At 38.1% G+C, this 26,496-nt stretch overlaps 1 protein-coding gene across 1 annotated transcript in view; it reads right to left on the bottom strand.

The window, feature by feature from the left end:
- The window catches only part of LOC150076579 (putative receptor-type tyrosine-protein phosphatase mosPTP-1), a 995,686-nt gene that overhangs the window by 333,148 nt on the left and 636,042 nt on the right, over nucleotides 1–26,496 (bottom strand). Inside the window, exon 7 of the mRNA XM_090387917.1 lies at nucleotides 22,841–23,038. Within this exon, the coding sequence (XP_090244043.1) occupies nucleotides 22,841–23,038 (198 nt within the window). The remainder of the gene's footprint in view (nucleotides 1–22,840; nucleotides 23,039–26,496) is intronic.

Here is a 26,496-nt window from a genome sequence, read left to right as displayed (position 1 = left end):
ATGGATAGGTCACATAAGAGGATGGCTGATGTAAAAAATGCATGTAGTTGAACAAGAGTTGGAGAGCCAGAATTTAACAGACTCAGGTTATGGTTATCCAGGAATGTTTCGATTAATTGGCCTCTCCTATCCATGGTGGAAGATCTCCATAATGGATGGCAACCATTGAAATCATCAAGTAAACAACAGACAGGAGGTGGAAGTTGTGTGACAAGACTGTCCAGTTCAGTCTGGGAGCAAGGATAATTCGGTGATATATAAATGGATGCAAGGGTTAACGATATTCCCATTGCTATCAGGACTGCTACAACTTCTAAGGAGGTTTGTAGTTGGAGATGTCTTCAGGGTATTGTAAATTTCACAAGTATAACTACCCCACCACGAGCAGGAGAGTCAGAAACCCTGTCTTACCTAAACATAGTATAATTTTTGAATTTGACAGAAGCGTGTGGTGATGAAAATGTTTTCTGTAAGCACACACCTACTGCATTAGTTTGAATTAGTAAATCACTGAGGTTGTCTATATTACTGCTTAATCCTCCACAGTTCCATTGTGGGAATTTATTCGTTGGTTGGGTTTGACTGAGGAAGACTGATTTGACTGTTTTCTCTGAGAAGGTTTCTGTCTGCTTGGTTTTGGTTTTTCATTTCTGGGAAAGATTGGGTGTCCCGTATCCATGATATTATTAGCATGTAACTCTACTACTGTGTCATCATCCTCTGATTTAACATCAGTTTCCATGTTGCTATTTCTGGCTTCACCTTTTTCTGATTTTCAACAGTAGTTGATTTTGTTGTTTCGGGCAAGGTTGAGATAGCATCAGTTGGGATGCTGATCGGCATACTGCTGGTTTCGTTGACTGTAGGTTTCTTATTGCATGATACGGGACACCCAATGATACGGGACCAGTTTTGGCCCAGGTGGCAAAGGAAATGCTCGGTTCTATGGAGATATCTGTTTGAGTTGCAGCTGAGCGGCTGCTTCTAGTGACAGATGCGCACGATCGGCTAAACATGGTTAGTAGCTGTTTTTAGGTGCATTAGCAACTAAAGCCATATGCGGTGGTCATTCCCTGACCTTTCCGCATCTTCCGTATTTGGTGGTCACGGGCTCGAACTCCGGTCTAAACAAGAAGAGTGTGCTACGCACTGCTGCTCCTGCCCACCTGGCTACGGAACCGCCACATGGTTAGTAGCACTTGCTTTCTTGCTTCAGGGTAAGTGACTTTATGTTCCACTTTATATTTCTGGATTTTTTTTCCTGTTTTCCAAAGGTCACACACTTCAGAAAATCCAGGGTGGTTTTCCTTACAGTTTGGATGAATAGGAGTGGAAACTGTACAGTCTTCTTGAGAATGCTCCTTGGAACCACAAAGAGGACACACAGCATTGCCTTGGCATGCTGTGTGTCCTCTTCTTTAATACGGACGTACTTCTGACATTTACAGCAGCGAATGGGGTTCGGGATGTAAGGCCGAATCTTGAAATTTAGGTAACCTGCTTTAACAGAAAATGGAAGAGTCGGAGTACTGAATGTTAAAACGATGGACCTGGTTGATAGTAGGTTGCCATCTTTTTTCGTCATGATTCTCCGTGCATGAGTCACTTTTTGTTCACTAAGCTCTTGTATTATTTTTTGTTCAGAGACAGTAAGTTCCATTTGCTGATAATGCCTTTAAAGGTGTTCAGAGTGTTATGGAGCATAACTGACACTGGAATGCTGTTAAATGTTGTCAATTTTAACAGTTTTTCTGAATGGCTTGGAAGCTTCAATTAGGTTTCCAGCTTGGAGATGCTTCACCATTTCAGGGGATCCAACAACCAATTCTAAGCATTTCTGTATTAAAAACGGCAATAACTTGCCGACAGGTTGTGGGGATAATGAGTGCATTATTAGAAATTCTGGCAAATCTGCACTCTGTTTTTCAGTCCGTTTTCTCTTCGGACGATTCAAGTCGTGTTCTGAGACTGAGGTAATAGGTCTGGAGCCTGTGGGCTCTAGCAATGGATATGCATCACAATCCATTGCTGCTCCTTTTGGCCCTGGAAGAGGGGATTCCTACTCCCAGGTTACCGGCCCTGCCATGTGGAGGCAGGAGCGGTGCCAACCAGTGACCATGCTCAGCGAGGGAAGCAATAACGTTGCAAGCGATGGAGGGTTTATTAAAGCACTAGTACTCACCCTAGAACATCGCACTAGAAAGATTGCTTGGAACTCAGGGCCCAGTTTTGGTGTTGTGAAGTTTGAAATTTTGTCAGATTCATAAAAAATTGAAAAGGTGAAAAAATAATTTTGGACTCATTTTTGTTGGTCAGAAATGAATAATTTATTAATAAAACGAGGTTAGAATAACATATACATATAAATAAATGAAAATTTATTAATAACACCTGTTTACAATAATATACAAGTTGGTATAAATTAATTTTCAATATCATCTTCATATTCAGATTCTTCACTTAAATCCAGTGCTGCTAAATTATCCCTTATTTCTACTGATTCTTTTAAATTTAAATATAATTTGTGGTACTCCTTCGGTATTGTCAAATATTGACACATTTTCATTAAATATTGAGTTATATAAAGTTGTTCATTATAGGATTTAGAAAGGTTAGGTTGCTCATTACTGGATCTTTCTTTGGGTCTTTCTAGATTTACTGTTATCAATTCACCTTCGTAGTTTGTTTTGAAAAGTCCCACCCTTTTTGGAATTCAAGGCAGTAGACTTTTCTCCAAAGAACAGTGCCTTTAAGTTGTTTGGCAAGAAAAGTAAAATTGCAAAAGTCATTGCATTGCATGATATTTACACAGAATGTTGTAAGTTTTAATCTTGAACCTCTAATTATTTGGGCCGATCCCTCGGGGGCATACACGGGTAAATACTTGGCTTTTCTCTCAAATTCAATGCATTGAGTCACACTCCATTTATGAATGGTCCGGCTCAAAAAATGTGTCTAACAGTTTTTAAACTGGGGATAATTTTTAACAAGTAGTAGTAGTAGCAGCAGTAATGGAGGCAAGTGATACAAGAAAGCAAAAGTATGAGATTATGTAGTATCAGCCAAAAAAAAAAAAAAAAAACCAATTTCACACATCCATTCCCTCTAAAAGTTTGTCCAGTTACTCCTTGAATTTATTTAAACTATCAACTTCCATAACAACAGATGGAAGTCTGTTCCAGCAATTAACCTAATGGCTAAAGGCAAATTTACACACATCTATTCTACAACTGTCTTTCTTCAATTTGAATTTATGACCCCTCAGGTTCGTAATCTAAGCACGCAGAAGAATCCCGTCAGAATGCAGCATACTCAACCTATTCAAGGCCTTATACACCTCAAATCACCGCACAGGTGCCTAGTCTCCAGCCACTGCAATTTGTAGAACTTAAGCCTTTCTTGGTAAGAGGACCACCCTTCATTCCCCTCACCAATCTTGTTGCCCTTCTCTGTACATGCTCAAGCAACTCTACATCCTTCCTAAAATGAGGGGTCCAGACATGTACGCAGTACTCGAAGCATGGCCTGACCACTGCCTTATACAAAGAGATAATCACCTCCTTTTCCCTGCTAACAAAATTCTTATATATCATTGACAATACCCCATGACCAGTTCAGGCAGCCTGTCTGCATTGCTCAGAAAACTTCATATCTGACTACAAAATCACTCCCAGGTCTTTTTCATTTTCTACCACCCTAAGTGTAGTATCACTCAGGGTGGTACCAACCTAAGATGATACCACAAACTACCGTCTATTGCTGTCTATTCCTGAGTGTCCTTGGATGTACCAAAGAGTAATTTCAGGGTGTTTTTGATGTGGAAACATCTATGGTGGCACTAGAGTAAAATTGAATGGTAACGATATTTTCTTGTAACAGAAATGATGGAACTGATTGGTAACGAAGGGCCCTAGATGGTACTGAACTGGATCCAGTACCATCTAGCCATCGTCGTTGTATACTCGAATTTAATACAAAAGTTATCATCAGCCAGAGGTTATATTCATTGCATTATTTCCTCTTATAATCTGTTACATTTGATATATCATACATGCTTCTGAATCTGTTTTTTTTTTTTTTTTCTGCTTTTATTTCTTTTTTTTCGAATTGTTTCCAGTGTGTTAATAATTTCAATTTTCAATTTCCCTGGTAAATTGATAGTAATAACAAACAAGTAAAGGAACTATCTATTGCCTTAGATAAGCATAAGATGGTTCAAAAAGTTCCTGCCATGTTATAATAAGAAATTGTGTACAAAACGTATCATCGAAATTGATTCTTCTGTTTTTCTCCATATTTCTCAGCAATATTTTTATAGATTTTGAATCATTTGTGGGAGTGGCTTTAATTGTTTGGTTATTGATGTGAAAACATCTATGGCGGCTGTTATTTGGTTTTTAGGGGCATTAGCAACTAAGGCCATATTGCTCCGGGATATGCAGTGGTCATTCCCTGACCTTTCTGCATCCTCCCTATTTGGTGGTGACGGGCTCGAACCTCGGTCTAATCAAGAAGCGTGTGCTACGCACTGCTGCTGCTGCTCCTTCCCACTTGGCTACGGAGGTGCCTCTATGGCAGCAGTAGAGTAAAACTGATTGGTAACGAAATTGTCTTGTAACAGAAATGACACAATTGATTGGTAACAAAGAAAGCTGACCATTTAGATTTTAAATGACGCAAATTATGCCACTTCCTAATAGGTGGCTGCTAGATTTTAAATGATGTCACTTCCTAAATGGCGCTAACGATGCTAACTCAGTCACTAACATTGATTTGGTAGGGTAAGTAGTTGATTCAGTAGAGTTAGTTCATACTAAGATACAGAATGGACATCACTTCCTAAAGGCAGCTAACTCAGTCACTAGCATTAGCATTAGCATTAGTAGAGGCATCTGATGCAAGAAAGCAAGCTTATGCAGCATCAGCCAAAAAAAAAAAAAAAAAAAAAAAAAAAAAAAAAAAAAGTAACATAAATAAATAAAAATAACCACTTCCACTTCACCCCTCTGTTCGTTCGAAATACCTGTCCAGCTGAGCCTTAAACTTATTTAGGCTATCAACTTCCACGACAAGGGATGGAAGTCTGTTCCACCCACCAACCACCCGCTGGCTAAAGGCAAATTTCCGCACATCTATCCTACATCTGTCTTTCCTCAATTTGAATTTATGCCCTCTCAGGTGATTTTTCTGAGCTAGAGGAAGAATCCCATCAGCATTGAGCATGCTCAAACCATTCAAGGCTTTGTACACCTCTATCAGATCACCCCGCTGGTGCCTAGTTTCCAGACACTGTAATTTGCAAAACTTAAGCCTTTCTTCGTAAGAGAACCCCTTTGTCCCATTCACCAATCTAGTTGCCCTTCTCTGTACTCGTTCCAGCAGCTCTACATCCTTCCTGAAATGAGGCCTCCAGGCCTGTATACAGTACTCTAGGTGTGGCCTGACCATTGCCTTATACAAGGGAATAATCACCTCCTTATCCCTGCTAGAAAAATTTCTATATATCATTGACAATACACCATGAGCTACTCTTGCAGCTCGTCTGCACTGCTCAGAGAACTTCATATCTGCCTGCACCACCACCCCCAGGTCCCTTTCATTCTCTACCACTGTCAGTGTAGTACCACAGAGTTGATACGTTGCTCTGGGGTTGCTGTTTCCCATATGTAGTACTTTACATTTGTCAATGTTAAACTTCATTTGCCACCTCGAAGCCCATCTGCTCAACCTTTCCAAATCCTGTTGCAGCAGCATAGTGTCAGTAGTGTCCTTGACAACCCTGCCAACCTTTGTATCGTCTGCAAACCTGGACATTAAGCCTGATATACCATCATCAATATCATTTATAAATACAGAAAACAATAAAGGCCCCAATACTGAACCCTGAGGGACTCCACTAATAACATTAGTCCACGATGAGCAGTGTCCATTGATTACCACTCTCTGTCTTCTCCCCCTCAACCACCCCTTTATCCATAGCAGCAACTTGCCTCCAATGCCACACTGCTCCAATTTGTGCAGCAGTCTTCCATGTGCAACAGTATCAAAAGCCTTTCTAAGATCCAAGTATATAATATCAAAGTTATTCCCTGCATCCAGTTCTTTTGTGACTGCATCATAGTATCCAATCAAATTGGTCAGGCAAGACTTCCCCTTAACAAAACCATGCTGTGTCCTAGCTATAACTGAAGTCTTGTCTAGATGATCCTGCAGTGCTTCTTTCACCAGTGCCTCCATTAATTTTCCGGGAACAGAAGTTAAACTCACAGGTCTATAATTACTTGTGTCAGCCTTTGATCCCCCTTTGTGAATTGGGGTCACATTTGCACATCTCCAGTCAATGGGTACCTCCCCTGAGTCCAAGGAAGCTCTCATAATTATGGCTAAGGGTTTGCTTACCTCCTTTGCTGCCTCCTTTAATATAACTGGATAGATCCCATCCACCCCAGGTGCCTTTCTTGTGTTTATCTTCAACAATTTCTCCTCCACTTTGCTCTCAGTTATTACAAGATTCTCTAGCTTACTGCTAGAGTTGAATACACCTCTGGCATTCCCCTCGCTGAATAACTCCTCATGTGTGAATGTCGATGCAAAATATTCATTTAGTTTGTTAGCTACCCGAGCAGGGTCATCAACAGTTGACCCATCGATCTCAAGTGGACCAATCTGATTCATCCCCTTCCTTCTAGAGTTTACATAAGTAAGGAACTCTTTGCTGTTTTTCTTCGCATCCCTTGCCAAGGATCTCTCGTAATCTGCCTTCGCCTGCCTAACCTCCTTTGTAACTTGGTTACAGATCAACTTGTATCTATCATAGGCATCCGTGTCACGTGTTAATTTGTATGTATCCCATGCATTTTTCTTCTCTGCCATATGCCTCATTAGTTCATCTGACAACCATTTAGGCCTAAACCTTGAACAATATTTCTTAGTTGGTATGTAAAGCCTAGTAGCTTCCACGATAAGTTCTTTGAATGCTTCCCATTTTGAATTTGCTGTTGGCAATATCATCAGTTGATCCCACTGTATAGAATTTAAATACTGTCTCAGTCCATTGTAGTCGCCTTTACGAAAGCAATACCCCTTCCCTTTACCCCTAATGGTAGTTACCTCTTTGAGTAACTCCCACTTCAGCACACTGTGATCACTGCCACCAAGTGGTTCATTTATCTGCAGATTCTGAATGCATGAAGAATCACTACTGATAATCAAATCAAGAGTATTACTCCCTCTAGTTGCCTCCCGAACATGCTGATGTAGAAAACAATCATCCAATAAATCCACAAAAGCCTTGCTACTGTGTGAGTGACCAGCCCCCAAATTCCAGTCAATATCTGGGAAATTAAAATCCCCCATTATAAGACTCTCTGATTTACTGGCCCACTCTATTTCTCCGAACAGTTTCTTATTATACTCATCAGAGTCATTAGGCCTATAGCACACTCCTACTCTCAATTTTGATCTCCCAATGCTTATGTCACACCAAACTGACTCGACACTGCACTGTCCAGCGATGTCGACTGGCTTCACTTCCTTGGATTTTATGTGTTTCTTAATTAATAGCATAACCCCTCCTCCCTTCCTATCCTGTCTATCCTTTCTGTACACATTGTACTCCCCAAATTCCAGTTCTGCATTTCTTATATCTGTGTGACACCACGTCTCTGAAATCCCCACAATATCTGCCTTTGATGTTTTGAGCAATACCTCAAATTCATCAAATTTATTTACTAAACTCCTAGCATTGGTGTACACACAAGTATACATGCACCTGTTCTTTTTCTTAGCTACCCTAACACAACCCATGTGTTTACTTGTACCCCAATGATTCCCAGCAGTCTCTGAAATATCCTGCATCTTATTTTCCAGGCTGCGGCTCATTCCAATAGAAGCAGTGCAAGAATCACTTTCACCTCTGCCAGTGGCTACTGTTAATCTATTAGTCCTTGTATCCCCCCAATCTAGCAGTTTTCCGACCCACCTAACATTGCCTCGATAGCATCAGCAAACATTCTTGCACCCTTTCTATTTAAGTGTATCCCATCCCTGTAGAAGCAGTCTCTCCTGTTAACAAGTACAGACCAGGCTGAAAAAAATTCTACCCCTTGAGCCCTGCACAATCTTTCCAGGGCCGAATTGATTGACAGGGCTCTCATCATATACTCCCTCCTATCGTGTCTGGGCAGAATTGCAGACACTTTCAATTTCAACCCTAATTCACGGCTTTTTTTCATCAGTGACCTGTACTTGTCAAGTAATTCCGCCGGTCTCCTACTCTTAATGTCATTAGTGCCAACGTGTACAACTATATCACCTTTTGTGCCCTTAAAAGATGATATCCGCTCTACAACGTCATCAACCTTTGCCCCTGGCAGACATACCCTGGTCCTATTCCACCTATCCTTTTTACAAAGCATGTTTCCCGTTTCCCTGACAATAGAGTCACCAACAACTACTAGTTCCTTTGGGACCAGCGCATTCTGCCTTGGGGGTTGCCGCTGTGTTCCGCGATGACCAAGTGCAAGCTCTGGCATTGGTGTGGGCAGCTGAGAGCTTGATGGGCCCCTCACTTGTAATCCTTCGAGGGCATCCACCCTATCCTTCAAGCTCTCATATAGGCCCATAACAACGCTGAGTTGTCGCCTTATCTCCTTACACTCCTTGCATCGCACACACACAAAGACATCCCCCATGGCAGTATCATGTCCCATACTTGACTGCTCCGCAAACATCAAGCAAATAGTGCATCTTACAAGGCTGTGATTCAGAGGACAACTGCCCCCCTCAGTTCTCCCCTGGGCCACAGCATTCCCATTAGCTTGAAACTAACACTGATTCGGAAGAGTAAGCAGTGGGTAGTAACATTATGCAAGAATAAAAGCTTCAAAGCCACCAAAAAGGCCTCTCTTGTCGAAAAGGAACAAATTTAAAACCATGAAGAACGAAAAAAATGCAGACTTACAGAGGGAGGCTGCAGCCCTTACTAACCAACCTTTGTACAGTCCAGCTCTGCTGACCCCCATGACGTTGACTGTTGCGTTGGCCATATAGGTTCGACACCATTACGTTTTTCCGGCACCGCATCGGACATATATTGCTGACACCCACTGTTTCAGTGGGAGCTGCAGCGGCTGTATAGCGCTGATGATTGGAAATTTACATTATTTTTGAAAAGTGTAGCATCTGGTGATACACGTGATGAAATTTCCATGATGCCATAAAAAAAAAATAAGTGAGTAACTGGTTATTATTTAAAAATTTTATAATTACAAAATTATGAAGATTTATGGTGTTGTCCAAAACACTCTAAACAGATGAAAGGCTGACAAATACAGTCTGGGCAATACGTCGAAACTCTTTTTCCCTTTCTGCTATCAACTGATCTTTCTTCCAACTCTTTCAGTTTTGTGTAACAAAAAAAAATGCATATTTTTCTAACTTTCCTGTTGTTTGCATTGAACTTTATCATTAGTATATGAGTGTTAGCACATTTTGGCCTTTCATGTTTCTCTTTCCATTCTATATTTAGGAAATCCGTAACTACCTCTTCCCGAAAGCTTATTTTTATTTGTTTTTGTGTGGCACTCTTGCATACCGCATACACATTGACAACTGATATTCCAAGTATATATTCTATCACTAATTTCTGGTACCACTTTATCCCTTTCTTAGCGTTGCGGCATATCAATCCATTTGATCAGAAGAATCAATGTCTGCTTTTTCCTTATTATATGCTTAGAATAGGCAGTGGTTTTTCTTTGGCTTCTTTTCGTCTTCCTTTACTGGTGGAGGATCCATCAACCATTTCTGGGGCATGCTTTGTTATTAGTAGTCTTACATCTCGAGCATCTCGCCACTTTAGAATAATTCCATTTTTTTCTTCCTTGGCTATCATCTCTCCTTTATTTAGCTTTGAGTACGACTTCTTTAGGCATAAATTTTTTTCTCGCTCGTAATGTACCAACAACGTGAGTTTTTTGATGAAGAAACGATAAACGCCAGATAGTAGCTGGTATAAAAATTGTCTACATACAAGGTGCAAACTTCATTTTTAGCATTAGCAGAGTCATATTATGCAAGAAAGCAAGTTTATGCAGCATCAGCCAAAAAAAAAAAAAAAAAACGCTCCCTTTTCACTCCTCCGTTCATTCCAAATACCTGTCCAGCTCAGCCTTAAATTTATTTAGGCTATCAACTTCCACAACAAAGGATAGAAGTCCTTTGTTGTGGAAGTTGATCCACAACAACCAACCAACTACCCGCTGGCTAAAGGCAAACTTCCGCACATCTATCCTACATCTGTCTTTCCTCAATTTGAATTTATGCCCTCTCAGGTGATTATTCTGAGCAAGAGAAAGAATCCCATCAGACTGAGCATGCTCAAACCATTCAAGGCTTTATACACCTCAATCAGATCACCTCACAGGTGCCTAGTCTCCAGACACTGTAATTTGCAAAACTTAAGACTTTCTTCATAAGAGCAACCCTTTGTTCCATTCACTAATCTTGTTGCCCTTCTCTGTACTTGTTCCAACAGCTCTACATCCTTCTTAAAATGAGGTCTCCAGACCTGTATACAGTACTCAAGGTGTGGCCTGACCATTGCCTTACACAAGGGGATAATCACCTTATCCCTGCTAGAAAAATTCCTGTATATCATTGACAAGACATCATGAGCTACTCTTGCAGACCGTCTCTGATTAGGCCTATAACACGCTCCCACTCTCATTTTCCCCTTTCCCAGCATTTATCACAACAAACTAACTCAACATTGCACTGTCCACCCATGTCGGCTGGATACATTTCCTTAGATTTTATGTGTTTCTTAACTAACAGCATAACCCCTCCTCCCTTCCAACCCAATCTATCCTTCTGTACACATTGTACTCCCCAAATTCCAATTCTGCATTGCTTATATCTGTGTGACACCATGTCTCTGATAACCCAACTATATCTGCATTTGATACCTCAATCAGCACTTTGAATTCATCGAATTTATTTACTATACTTCTAGCATTGGTGTACATGCAAGTATAAATGCACCTGTTCTTACTCTTAGTTACCCTAACACAGCCTATGTATTTACTTGTTCCATGGTGACTCTCAGCAGTGCACTTTCTTGCATCATATGCCTCTATTAATGCTAATGGTAAAGTTCTTCAGAACACGGAAACGTTTAGTGAAACATAAATGTAGACTAGAGTGAAAGTAATGCCAAGAACAGTGTGAATAGCTACTGCTTCTAGAGTGGTGCAAAGATAGATAGGTTTGGAGGGTATATTTCTATGTACTAAAATTGCTACTCCTTGCAGGAGATTCAGTACATCTATCCCGTCTGCATAAAGTATACCTAGAGAAGTAGGAGTATAATTTAATGATAAATATGTTTCCTGTAGACAAATGCTTGCAGGATCGTGCTGGTGCATTAAATAATTTAATTTATCTAAATTGCTTCTTGGCCTCTACAATTCCATTGAATGATTTTCTGCATTATTTGAATTTAGGTTAAGTTTATATTTCTCTCATTTTGGAAATACTTGATGACCAATATTCATCTCGTCAACAGCATGTAGCAAGAGAACTTTATGTTCATTATCCCACTTCTTGACAATTTCCATACTCTGATCAATTACTTTGTTCTGTGTAAGATTTGTATCTTTCTCCTTTGTTAACTTTCCTGACTTGGTCAACAAGATGACAATGTCTTGTTGTGGCTTATTTGGCTATGTATCAGTATAATTTGTTATACTCTTGGTCTTTGTTGCTCTTGGTGTCTCATCCATGAGGATCTGGCCCAATGAGAAGGAACTGTAATATCAGTCTGTATTCAAAACTAGTCCTTTTGACTGAATTAGAATATGGGCCAAGGCAAAGAAGGCCAACACGAGAACCATGGCAAACTAAGGGAAACTTACTGGATAAACTGGTTTGCCGCTACTGCAGTTTCTCCCTACATTCTCAGTAAACAGATGGTGCACGTTATCAGTAGCGGTAGTAGAAGTCGAGAAAGGTATATTGATTGACACGTAGGCTTGACAGATGATGTACTCAGGGCTGATGATAGGGGTGTGCAAGTGAGGCATTGCCACAGGCGCCACCTTCAGGTGGCATCTGTGGTGGATAGGTAGGCGCATGTGGTAGATAGGTGCTGCTAGATGCACTAATGCATATATATATATATATATATATGCGTGATAACATAAGTTATGAATTAGGCACCACAAGCAGTAAGCCAGTCCTGGATGTACTGATTGCTATATGAACACAACAGATAATAATATCACAGTGTTAAGTGATTGATTCATGTTATGTGATATATATATATTTTTTATTTTTTTTGTATAGTTTAAGTACAATTAGTAAAATAGGTAAGATATATTTCATATAGGATAAGCTGGTAGCTACTTAATTATTCATATAGGAATATATGAAATATCAATTTCATATATTCCTATATGAAATATATCTTACCTATTTTACTAATTGTACTTAAACTATACAAAAAATATATAATAAGACTGATGTAATGTTCTATCTAGATATGTATAGATAGCATTAATTAGTTCTTGTTTAGTTAACTTTACATAAGTTATTATTAATTTTCTATATTATATATATATATATACATATATAAAGAATCTTTCTTTCTTTTCCTATTATTTCCTAACCTAACCTTTAAGGTAAGGTTAGGAAAAATAAGGAAACCTTTTCCTATTTCCTAATCTAACATTTAAGTTCAGGTTAGGAAATATAATGAAAAATAAAGAAATCTTTTCCTAACCCAATTGATTGGGTTAGGAAAAGATTTCTTTCCTAACCAATCTTTTCTTTTCCTAACCAATTATGTTTCAGAAACCTTAATGTTTCTGAAACATAACCTTAAAAACATACCAAGAAATCAGTAATACGGTTTTTTAATACCCATTTTCATGCTGCTTGTTGTGAGACATTTTTCTCTACCTTATACTTCAGTATTTCCTTACCTATTTTCCATAATACGCAGTGTGAGCCCCCTGGCAGTTGGGACAGTTTGGTGTTACCACTGTACACTTAGTTTGGGAGCCACACAATAGCCTTGAGAATGCCCATATTTCTGGCATTTAAAACATCTAAGTATATTTGGAATATATGGTTCGATCTTACAGGAGAGGTAGCCAGCTTTAAATGATGCAGGGAGATCAGGAATGTTGAACGTAAGGATAATATTATTTATGAGTGTAAGGACACCATCCTGTTTGGTCGTTATTCTAATGGCAAGAATGATGTGTGAAATTACCTCTTTTTGAGGTGTTCTGAAATGACCACTTTTTTTGAGGTGCTTAAAGTTTTGGGTGGGGTTACAGGATGGCCTCTAAAGATCGTTTGCTGCAGAAGCTGCCTAGAATGATTGGAATTAGATGTTTCTACAAGATCTCTTGAGCGAAGTCATTTGACTATTTTAGAAATACCTGCTACTCCTAAAAATGGAGATAACCGCTAATAGGTTTTGTTGATAAAGAACGTAATATTAAGAAGGGAGGCAAGTCAGTTGAAAATTCTTCTTTTTGATTCGTTTTGTGTGAGACATTAAGCCTATGTGTTCATTGTGAGCCTATGTGCTCACAATGAATATGTTGTCTCAGTGGGTTAGATTAAAGGGTACACGTTTGGTCCTTTTAGCCCTGACTAAGGTTATACTGATTTATACTCAGATTACCAGCCCCTTCATGTGAAGGCAAGAGCAGTTGCACCATTGACCAAGCAATATTGGTGCATTAGAGGTTAGTTATATATACAAAAGGTGTCTTTCCTTTCTTGGCAGGAAGCTTGGCAGAAATCTCTTTAATCAGTCATTTAAAGAAAAAAGATGCTTTCTTTTGGGGAAAGAGACTATAATCACTTGCTTGGCACTCAGGGAAAACAAAGGGAAACAGTTTGCTTACCAGCTGAGTAGATAAGTAATGTAGTTAGCAGTTGTTGGTGTCTCTATTGTCAGGGAAACGGGGAACATGCTATGTAAAAAGGATAAGTGGAACAGGACCAGGGTATGTCTGCCAGGGGCAAAGCTTGATGACGTAGAGCAGATATCATCTTTTAAGTGCACAAAGGGTGATATTGTTGCACATGTTGGCATTGATGATATTAAGAGTAGGAGACCAGCAGAATTACTTAACAAGCACAGGTCACTGTTGAAAAAAAGTCTACTACAGGGATAAGATACACTTAAATAGAAAGGGTGCAAGAATATTTGCTGATGCTATTGAGGCAGTGTTAGGTGGGTCGGAAAACTGATAGCTTGGGGGGGGGATACAAGGAATAATAGATTAACAGTAGCCACTGGCAGAGGTGAAAGTGATTCTTGCGCTGCTTCTATTGGAATGAGCAGCAGCCTGGAAAACAAGATGCGGGGTAATTCAGAGCCTGCTGGGTGTCATTGCGGTACAAGTAAACACATGGGTTGTGTTAGGGTAGCTAAGAATAGTTTTATTCTTAGCTACAGGTGCATGTATACTTGCATGTATACCAATGCTAGGAGTTTGGTAAATAGATTTGATGAATTTGAGGTATTGCTCAGAACATCAAAGGCAGATATTGTTGGGATATCAGAGACGTGGTGTCACACAGATATAAGGAATGCAGAACTGGAATTTGGGGAGTACAATGCGCACAGGAACGATAGACAAGACAGGCAGGGAGGAGGGGTTATACTATTAGTTAAGAAACATATAAAATCCAAGGAAGTGAAGCCAGTTAACATCGCTGGACAGTGCAGTGTCAAGTCAGTTTGGTGTAACATAAGCATTGGGAGATCAAAATTGAGAGTAGGAGTGTGTTATAGGCCTAATGACTCTGATGAGTATAATAAGGAATTGTACAGGGAAATAGAGTGGGCCAGTAAATCAGAGAGTCTTATAATGGGGGATTTTAATTTCCCAGATATTAACAGGAATTTGTGGGTTGGTCACTCACACATTATCAAAACTTTTGTGAATTTATTGGATGATTGTTTTCTACATCAGCATGGTCGGGAGGCAACTAGAGGGAGTAATACTCTTGATCTGATTATCAGTAGTGATTCTTCATGCATTAAGAATCTTCAGATAAAGGAACCACTAGGTGGAGGTGATCACAGTGTGCTGAAGTGGGATTTACTGAAAGAGGTAACTACCATCAGGGGTAAAGGGAAGGGTTTTTTGCTGTCGTAAAGGTGACTACGGTGGCCTGAGACGGTATTTAAATTCTATACGGTGGGACCAACTGATGATGATGTTACCAACAGCAAATTTAAAATGGGAAGCATTCAAAGAACTTATCTTGGAAGCTACTAGGCTTTACATACCAACTAAGAAATATTGTTCAAGGTTTAGACCTAAATGGAAGTCAGATGAACTAACAAGACATGTGGCAGAGAAGAAAAATGCATGGGATACATATAAATTAATGGGTGACATGGAAGCTTTGATAAATATAAGCTTGTCTGTAACCAAGTCACAAAGGAGATTAGGCAGGCAAAGGCAGATTATGAGAAATCCTTGGCAAAGGATGCAAAGAAAAACAACAAAGATTTCCTTACCTATATAAACTCTAAAAGGAAAGGGATGAATCAGACTGGTACACTGGATATTGATGGTTCAACTGTTGATGATCCTGCCCAGGTGGCTAACAAACTAAATGAGTATTTTGCATCTACATTCATCCATGAGAAGTTATTCAGGGAGGGGAATGCCAGAGGTGAGTTAAACTCTGGCAGTGAGCTGGATGATTTTGTAATAACTCAGAGGAAAGTGGAGGAGATATTGTTGAAGATAAACATAAAAAAGGCACCCAAGTGGATGGATCTATCAAGTTATATTAAAGAAGGCAGCAAAGGAAGTAAGCAAACCCTTAGCCATAATTATGAGAGCTTCTTTGGACTCCAGGGAGGTACCCATTTACTGGAGATGTGCAAATGTGACCCCAATTCACAAAGGAGGATCAAAGGGCAACACAAGGAATTACAGACCTGTTAGTTTAACTTCTGTTCCAGGAAAATTAATGGAGGCACTGGTTAAAGACGCACTACAGGATCATCTAGACAAAACTTCAGTTATTGCTCAAACACAGCATGGTTTTGTTAAGGGAAAGTCTTGCCTGACCATTTTGATTGGATACTATGATGTTGTCACAAAGGAACTGGATTCAGGGAATAACTTTGATATTATATATTTGGATCTTGGAAAGGCTTTTGATACTGTTGCACATGGAAGACTGCTGCACAAATTGGAGCAGTGTGGCATTGGAGGCAAATTGCTGCTATGGATAAAGGGATGGTTGAGTGGGAGAAGACAGAGAGTGGTAATCAATGGACACTGCTCATCGTGTATTAATGTTATTAGTGGAGTCCCTCAGGGTTCAGTGTTGGTCCATCGTTGTTTTTTGTATTTATAAATGATACTGATGATGGTATATCAGGCTTAATATCCAAGTTTGCAGATGATACAAAGGTTGGCAGGGTTATTAAGGACACTAATAACAGGATCTATAAAATTTGAGCAGATGGACTGAGAGGTGACAAATGAAGTTTAGCATTGACAAATGTAAAGTACTACATATGGGAAGCATGTATGTGTGTGTGTGTGTGCGCGCATGCGCGTTATGGTGGTTAAATCGCTGCTGGGGCTATAGTGCGCCTCACATATAGGAAGCAGCAACCGCAGAGTGACGTATCAACTCTGTGGTACTACACTGACAGTGGTAGAGAACGAAAAGGACCTGGGGGTAATTGTGCAGGCAGATATGAAGTTTTCTGAGTAATGCAGACGGTCTGCAAGAGTAGCTCATAGTGTCTTGTCAATGATATACAGGAATTTTTCTAGCAGGGATAAGGAGGTGATTATCCCCTTATATAAGGCAATGGTCAGGCCACACCTTGAGTACCGTATACAGGTCTGGAGGCCTCATTTTAAGAAGGATATAGAGCTGTTGGAACGAGTACAGAGAAGGGCAACAAGATTAGTGAATGGAACAAAGGGTTGTTCTTAAAAAGAAAGGCTTAAATTTTGCAAATTACAGTGTCTGGAGATTAGGCACCTGCGAGGTGATCTGATTGGGGTGTATAAAGCCTTGAATGGTTTGAGCATGCTCAATGCTCTTGCTCAGAATAATCATTTGAGAAGGCATAAATTCAAATTGAGAAAAGACAGATGTAGGATAGATGTGCGGGAGGTTGGTTTGTGGAACAGACTTCCATCCTTTGTTGTGGAAGTTGATAGCCTAAATAAATTTAAGGCTGAGCAGGGCAGGTACTTGGAACGAGTGGAGGGGTGAAATGGGAAAGTGGTTTTTTTTTTTTTTTTTGGCTGATGCTGCATAAGCTTGCTTCCTTGCATCATATGCCTCTACTAATGCTAATTTTCAGAAAGGCTGCTCTGGTACTTCTGATTTGTTCGAATCCATTCTCATTCTTTTCGGATTACTGAGGTCATGTTCCATTGCAGTTGTAAGCATTGAGAGCCTATTTACTCCAGTGGTGGATATGCATCGCAATCCATGGTTACTCCTTTTAGCCCTTGTAGAGGGAATTTCTTCTCCCAGGTTACTGGCTCCATCCAGTGGAGGCAGTAACAGTGCCAACCCAGTTACCAAGCAAACAGGAGTGTAGTTGCTAGTAAAGGTAGTAGTGATGTTGCTAGTAGGTGTAGCAGTGACTGCTAGCAAGATAGGCAGAAACATTGCAAGATTTCAGCAGTAACATTGTGAGCAGAGGAGGGTTTATGAAAGAAGTTAGTACTTGCACCAGGATAAAAAACACAAGAAATTGCTTGGAAACTATCGCTTAGCACTTTGGACCAACTAATAATGTTCCAGGGTACGGTCTGTCAAAGGTAGAAGAGTAACAAAATTTAAGCAAACATGTCAGAAATTAAGGATATATCAGCAAAACTTTAGGGTCTCCTCTAAGAGAATTAACCTGTATTATAAAATCTTAAATTATCATTAAATGAAAACTTAGATTTCTAAGAAAGATACAAAGAAAGCAACTTGGACAGTCATGCCAGAGGTTCCCAACCACCAGTACATGAACCAGTACCGGTACGCGAAGAGTGAGCTACCGGTAGGCAGGCTGTGAATGAAACCACCTGCAATTTCCCTCATGGGAGAGTAAACTTGTTAAATGTTAATATCTTACTAAAGCCAAAACATTTTATTTTTCACAGTTCGTATCTCTGCGAGTATTTCAGTCTTTCTTCTTGGAAAATATATATCTCTTTACTTCCTCTCTTTTTTCTTCTTATTTTACTCAGTCAGTCTACCTTCAGAGGTTGGTTAGTGAACATTAAAAGTAGTGTCTGTGAAATCACTACACGCTAATTCATCGTGTAGCGATTTCGGGTAATTTGAAATTTAGATCATTAGGAATTATGACATACTGCTACCTTAATTATTATATAGTTTTGATATTCCAATCAATAATAATTAATACTGATTAATACCATAGTTCAAGTAAAATATAAGCGTTCAAATTTCAAGGTTTAAAATTCTCTTTAGTAGATATTTAAGTAGTTGAAACAACAATTTTCAACTTATTTTCCTTTTACTTATATCATTAGCTTATAAGTTACAGTAGTATTAAATCACAAAAATATCCTTTCATGCAATTTGATGCCATATTTTTTTACCACAAATAATTCTTAATTAAATACTCACTCACTCCTGTGAGCTGCAGGTTGAATTTCTACTGCCAGAGGTGGGTCTTTGCTATAGTTAGTTTTTTCAACAATCTCTTTTTACCCACACACACACACACACACACACACACACACACACACACACACACACACACACACACACACACACACACACACACACACACACACACACACACAGACAGACAGAGAGAGAGAGAGGCAAATTTCCGGTAAGATTAAATTAATTTAATCAAATTATTTAAATAAATAAATTTAAATGAGATTAATAAATAAATTTAATCTTACCCTTATTATTAAATTAAATAATTAAGATTAATTAAATAAAAAAATTATAAATTAATCTCGGAAAACAGAAACATTCATCCAGGCATTTTTATGATTTTTATACAAAACGGGAAAATTAAAGAATTTTTAAATGCTCTCGGTTTTTTCAACTTTCCGATAATGAGCATAGACAATCTGTGCGTTCCAATGATATTTGCACATAGCAATTGTAATTTGCTATTTTCTCATCTTAAAACTTGGTGCAGGTTTCTCTTTTAGTGGCTAGGGTTTTTCTCGGCAATGCTTTCCATAATAAGCTTGTCTCATCAACATTATAAACGTTTCTTTCTCTTAATTTGCTATAACGAAACAAACTTACTTTTAAAGGATGAATTTAAAGCAAACTTACTTCTGCAGATGAATCGACAATGCTGTCGATTCATCTGCAAAAAGTTTCGCATCTTGAATATCTAGTTCACGTATACTGTGTCTCAGTTTAAAGTTTTTCAGCCAACCTGTGCTTGCCTTAATTACCTCTTAATTTTCAATTAAAATCTAATGCTTTTTCACACATTTCACATGACACTGGTTCATCTAAAAGAAAACAAAAAAATAAAGTGCACTCACTAAAGCGGCATTTTTAGATTTCCACATAGTCTTTTTCCTGCTAGATCCTCCTTCACTATTCATAATTGACACAAATTCTGTTATAGCATTGGAATTTTTCTTGATGTCGTAAATTGTTGAAGTCCTCACATTAAACTCTTTGGAGAGATTTCCTAAATTTTCACCTTTTCTATTCTATTAATAATTTCCGTTTTTGTTTTAATGTTAAAACTAACGTGTTTTCTTTTCATTCACATTTTCTTGTAAAAAATTGAGAAAAATAATAAATCACACAGTTTCAGGCTGATATTATTCTTACCGAATCTGGAGCTAAACTAATTTGAAATTCACTCATGGTTTCTAAGAAAACCCAGTAGTCTCTCTGATATTTTTCTAAAGCACACTTCTGAAGGTCACATAGAATTTTAGAGGTTACAACCACAAAAAACAATAAAAACAATTTGCAGTTTTCGGTTTATTGGGCTTTTTGTTTGTACAATCTGTTATAAACGGGTAGTAACCTCGATCTTTCGCATATTATAATCAAAATTCAATTTGCAAACATGATCACTATAACCGGCGCTTACTGTACTACCATTTATAAAAAAAAAAGAAGAAAGATCAACTTTTCAAATTATTCCGGATAACTGACATTTTGGATAATTGACTTCATGATAAGTGACATTCTACTAAATATTTTTTTTGTAGAATCCTGAAAATGAAGAGGTTTTTGGAACAGCAGACTGATAGTAACTCTAGTGATAGATCAATGATTCTAGTGATTTCAGCAAGTACCCTGAAACGGATTCGATGAAACGTAGGACAACGTAGATTAGGAAGTATGATCCTGATTATATAATTTATGGCTTCTGTATTAAATCATGCCCAGAAGCAGAACCAATTCCACAGTGTGTTGTTTGTTACGAATGTCTATCCAATTCAAGTTTGAAACCTTAATTTCCTCAAATGACACTTAACGACAAAACACCCAAATTTAAAAGACAAACCTTGTGAATTCTCTCACAGAAAGATGACTGAACTATGTGCTCAGAAAACGGTTGTATCTTCCTTCACTAATGTTAATTCCAACATAGTGAAAGCATCGTATTTAGGAGAGTTTGTGTATTGCTAAGTGCGGAAAAACTCACACTATTGGAGAGACATTGGTATTACAAGCAACCAAAGATATTGTAAAATGTATCTTTGGAGAAGAAGCAGCTAAACAAATTGATAATGTTTCATTATCGAATAATATGATAAAACGCCAAATAGATGACATGGCATCTCAAGTAGAAGCCATTCTAATCGAAATATTAAAAAGCTCATTTCATTCCCTGCAAATTGATGAAAGTATAGATATCTCAAATTTGGCCAAATTGTTTTATGTCCGATATGAGCATGAAAAAAGGCCTCCGTAGCCTAGTGGTCAGGAGCGAGAGTGCAGTAGCACACGCTCTTTGAGTAGACCGGGGTTCAAGCCCCTGACTGCTGAATACGGTCGATCTGCCAACCCACACTGGACCAGCGTGCCAGATTATGGTCCATTTCCCTCAGCATGAATTGTTGAGGAGGCTTCCATCCTGCAGTGGGTTGATAATGGCTGCACTTTACTTTTTTTTTTTTTTTTATGAGCATGAAAACAAAATGCAGGAAGGCATACTATTTTGCAAACCAATATGTGGAATGGGGAAGAGCAAATATTCCCAATGAAATATTTAACACAATTAATGATTATTGTAAGAAAAATGACACAAACTGGATAAAATGTGTTGGAATTTGCATGTGCAATAGTTGGAAAGCTATCTGGTGTAGTTATCAAAATTAAGACAGTGGCATCAGCATGTAAGTCTGTGCACTATATAATTCATCGTGAAGCTTTAGCCGCAAGAAATATGCCATTTAATCTAAAAAAAGTTCTAGACAAAACAGTAAAGACAGTGAATTTTATAAAATCTCGAGCTCTTAATTCCCAATTATTTAACATTCTTTGCAACGAAATGGGGAGCGCTCATAAAACACTGTTACTCCACACAGAAGTGAGGTGGCTTTCTTGAGGAAAGGTCCTTCACCATCTTTTCGAGTTGAGCTCAGAAGTACAAAATTTTCTTCAATCAGAAGATCCCAAGAAAGATAATTTCTTGAATGAAGCGTGGTTATGCATACTAGCTTATTTAGCGGATATTTTTCCAATTGAATGACTTGAACCTGAGTTTGCAAGGAACAACTAATACAGTGTTTGATTCCAGTGATAAAATTAATGCTTGCTTTTAAAAGAAAATTAAAACTAATGGAAGAGCAAGTATTAAAAGACAATATGAGCATGTTATCTTCACTTCACAATTTAAACAAGAAAATAACAACATATCTATGACCAAAATGTGGCTGACGACATCCACGAACATATATTTCCCAGAAATATATGTTCGTGGAAAATATTTCCCAGAAGACTTTCCAGCTCAGAATTGCATTAGGAACCCTTTCGCATTCTTGAATGAGATCGCAGAAGACAAAGTACAAGGAGTCATTCATAGATTTAGCGTCTGATGGAGACTTAATGAGTTTAGACATAACAAAATTTTGGCTATCTATCCACCAAGAATATCTCCTACATTTAATTCGACTTACTTGTGTGAGTGGATTTTCAGCGATGACTGTAATGAAAAATAGAGACCTTCAATGAATATTGAATCAGATCTTAGACTGAAATTGACACCAATCAATTCAGATATCCATTCACTAGTAAAAGCTAAACAGATTTAAAATTCGAAATGGAAACAAAAAAATTCAGGTAAAGAGGAAAATGTTTAAACCACGTTATGTGAAAATATAAAAACCTCATTTATAAATTGCATTTTCTTAATTAATAAATATGGTTTCCTGTTTTTAGTAGAATAGCTTGGTTTTGCTTACCTAACTATTTATGTGACTTTTCAAAACAGACTTACATATTCATTAACACACTGGTATGTCATAAGATACCAATGTGGTTGACAACCTGGTCTATGCACTATGAAATGCAATGATCACCTTATGGCATTACCAATTAAGTCATGATGATATATCAAGATCAATCCAGTTCTATGCTATTGTAAAATGTCCTATATATTAGACAATAAAATAAGCATCTGATAACAGATTAGAATAATCTTGTGAGAAAAAAAAAAAATATATATATATATTTCAATTTTTGTATCATGCAGTGGAGACATTTTACTTTCAACAAAATTTTTTTTCAGGAAATAATTGTCTAAGACGAATACTGCTGGCATTAATAAAACAAAAGGGAATAATCACGTACTTACTGAGATTATTGAGAACATGTTCCATTGTAGGTTGTGGGTTGAAAACTTTCCTCATTTCTGTGAGATTGCGAGCCAAATTCAAAAGATAAACATGATAACCCTGAATGACCCCATTGGGGGCTTCAGGTTCTTGCCATTTCAGCTTCAGTAATGTATCAGTCACTTTAACCAAGGTCAGATTTCTTGGACGACTAGGTGCTAAAAGGAAAGAGTTCAAATTTTTACATTTAATACCTGAATGCCTAGCTTAAAATTTCTTATTACTAAATAATAAATGAGTTTAAAATGCCAAGTAATAATGAAAAATTACTTCTTATACATTACAGCAGTGTTTCTCAAACCTTTCATTGTTGCGGCACACTTTTAAAAGCGCTAAAATTTTGCGGCACACTACAATCACTATTATACTCATATATATTATATGAGTATAATAGTGATTGTTAAATATATATATATATATATATATATATATATATAATATATATATATACATATATTCACAAACTGGAAGTTATTTCTGTTGGGTATAATAGTGATTGTAGTGTGCCACAAAATTTTAGCACCTTTAATACACTTATTTGTTTTAGATGCCTTTAACGTTCTTTTCTGAACATACATGAATTGCATGAAATTTAAAAGAAAATATATAAAAAATTAACATATTTAAATATAAAAATAAACAAATATACAATTATAACATTTTAATCAATAAGACAGTTGGGTTTCATGGGAAGTGCACCGTTTTTTTTTTTTTTTTTTCCCTTCTTTAATCTTGTTTAAATAAAAAAACTCATTTTTTTATATTTAAACGGGATTAAATAAAAAAAGTGGGAAATTGCAATAAAATTCTAATTGCCTTTTCTGAAATTTGTGGACATTCATTTTGAATTTTGCTAATATTATTATCCATATGGTGTAAGGAAGCCTAAGGTTTATGCTGCACCAGCCAAAAAAAAATTTCTGAGTTACCCTGAGAGAGAGAGAGAGAGAGAGAGAGAGAGAGAGAGAGAGAGAGAGAGAGAGAGAGAGAGAGAGAGAGAGAGAGATGTTGTATTTGAGGTTTTTGGAACAAGAGCCTCTTGGGCCATATTGCGCCTGTTCATGGTTTGGGTATCACTGATTTCACGTTATGATTAGATGCTATTATATAAATTTATGCATTTTAAATACTGAAACAGATCCTCGAAATTTGCTTCATTACCAAGAATATGTAATAAGGTTAAAGGGTTCCTGCAAGTTGGAGAGGGCGCTTCAGCGCCCTCTCCAACTTGCAGGAACTGGAATTTCGGACAGTTGAAAGGTGGGGACATTCAATGAGCATATGTTTTATTGTTAGGTGCGACTGGCAAAAAAAACACTAAAGAGGAGTCTCTCCCAAAAGCAAATGCAGATGAGTTGGGTGTGAGATTGGTTTGAGATTGCCAGAGGTCAGACCATTCTTTCCAACATGTTTTTTTAATAATGGATTTATAGTCTGTGTATGGAACTTTCAGTTGACTGTAAGATCCAGAGTCAGGATGTTTAGCAGCCTCATCTGCACAATCATTACCTTGGATGCCGACATAACCAGGAATCCAGCAGAAGATAACCTTGTAGTTGGCTGTTTGATGGTAAAATAATTTAGACTGGATCTCTTTAAGAACGGGATGAGAGGGAGGAAAGGTAGATTGAAAGGCACTGATTGCACTTAAAGAGTCTGTATATATCAGAGATTGTTTGATATGATATTTGTTTATGTTATCTAGAGCCAGTTTTATTGCAAATAATTCTGCAGTATAGATACTGCATTCAGTGGGAAGAGAGGCAACTGTTAAGAAAGTGGCGGAAACTGCTGCTGCACCAACAGCCGTATCTGTTTTGGAGCCATCGGTATAGATATGAACTTTCTCTGAGTTTTCCAAGGAATGCAGTTTATGCAGCTGTTGAAAGTTGGTATTTGCCAGGGAGGATTTTCCCCATCTTGAAAAGAAATTGTCACAGAGAGGTATGAATTCAGTCCAGGGAGGTTCAGGAGTATCAAGGTCTCGGAATATATTCTTAAAGTTAATTTTCCAACTGATCATGAGTTCTTGCAGTCGAATCCCTGCGGGACGGTTTTCATTAGGTTTATTGTGATATAGCAAGGTGTGTTGAGGATCAAACAAATACTGCCAGCTGGGGTGGGCTGGAGTACTTCCAATCTTTGCTGCATAATTTAACAATAACATTTTTCTCCTGAGATGCAGAGGGGATTCGTTTGCCTCAATATACAGGCTGTGAACCGGAGATGTTCTGAAGGCTCCAACAGCTATTCTAAGGGCACTATGCTGGATGGTGTTCAGACGTAATAGAGAACTTTTCCTGGCGGAGTCGTAGATAGGTGCTCCATAATCCAAGTGCGATCTTATTAAAGCTCTATAGAGATGTAGGAGAGAGCTTCTGTCAGCACCCCAGGACATAGCAGAGACAGCTCTTAGGATATTCAGTTTTTTAAGACAAGTATTCCTGAGGTACGCCATATGGGAAGCAAAGTTAAGTTTATTATCTAAATGTAATCCCAACAGACGGAAATTGTTAGTGACAGGCTGTTATTTAAAAATATTTCTCGATCCGGATGTAGTTTCCGTTTTTTACAAAAATGAATAGCAGCAGACTTCTTTTCTGCTAGGCAATAACCATTCCGCAATGCCCATGATTCTATTCTAGCTATAGCAATTTGAAGTTGCCTTTCGATGGTGTTCATAGTCTGGGATTGAGTAGAGATAATGAGGTCATCGGCGAACATGTACGATTGTACTGTATTTGGTACATCCATTGTCATGTTGGTGATTCTTATTGCAAATAATGTTGGACTCAGAATGGAACCCTGTGGTACACCTTCCTCTTGTTCAAATGTTTTGGATAAATTATTCATGTATCTGACCTGAAAAGTTCTATGGCATAGGAAGCTTTTTATAAATTGGGGTAAATGACCTCTCAAGCCAAAAGAATGAAGATCTTGAAGAACACCATATCGCCAGGTGGTATCGAAGGCTTTCTCAATATCTAGATTAATCATGACCAGATGCTGTCCCCTTATAAAGGCATTACGTATATTTGACTCTGCTTTTATCATTACGTCTAAGGTGGAACGGTTTTTTCGAAACCTGTACTGATTACTATTTAGCAAGTTATTTGTTTCCAGGAACCAGATTAACCACCTGTGAACCATTTTTTCCAGGACTTTGCCTAAACAATTGGTCAATGAAATTGGCCTATAGTTATGTGGAAAGGTACGATCCCTTTCTGGGCTTTGGGAAGGCTAGAACTATTGAGTGACACCAGGAGATTGGGTAAGCATTTTCTAAGAATATTCAGTTGTAATAGTTTAACAATGATCTTTTTGCTCTGTCGTTCAGTTGTTTTAACATTATATAGTAGATCCCATCTGGACCAGCAGTGCTATTTGATGTTTTAATGAGCACTCCAAAAAGTTCTGTTAATGTGAATGGCTGGTTATATGGATGTGAAACTCTCATGGAAAAATTAATCTTATGCTGCTCTGCAGTTTTTTTAATTCGCTGAAAGGCTGGTTTGTAGGAGGCTATTGCTGATATACTGGCGAATGATTCCGCTAAGGCATTTGCTATTTCTCCCGGGGATGACAACTCTTTCCCTTCCCAGTTTAGTATTGTAGC

The sequence above is a fragment of the Mastigoproctus giganteus genome, chromosome 13, assembly GCF_048544385.1.
Source record: "Mastigoproctus giganteus isolate SK-2022 chromosome 13, ASM4854438v1, whole genome shotgun sequence".
Lineage (NCBI taxonomy): Eukaryota > Metazoa > Arthropoda > Arachnida > Uropygi > Thelyphonidae > Mastigoproctus > Mastigoproctus giganteus.
This window is presented reverse-complemented; position numbering and strand designations above follow the sequence as displayed.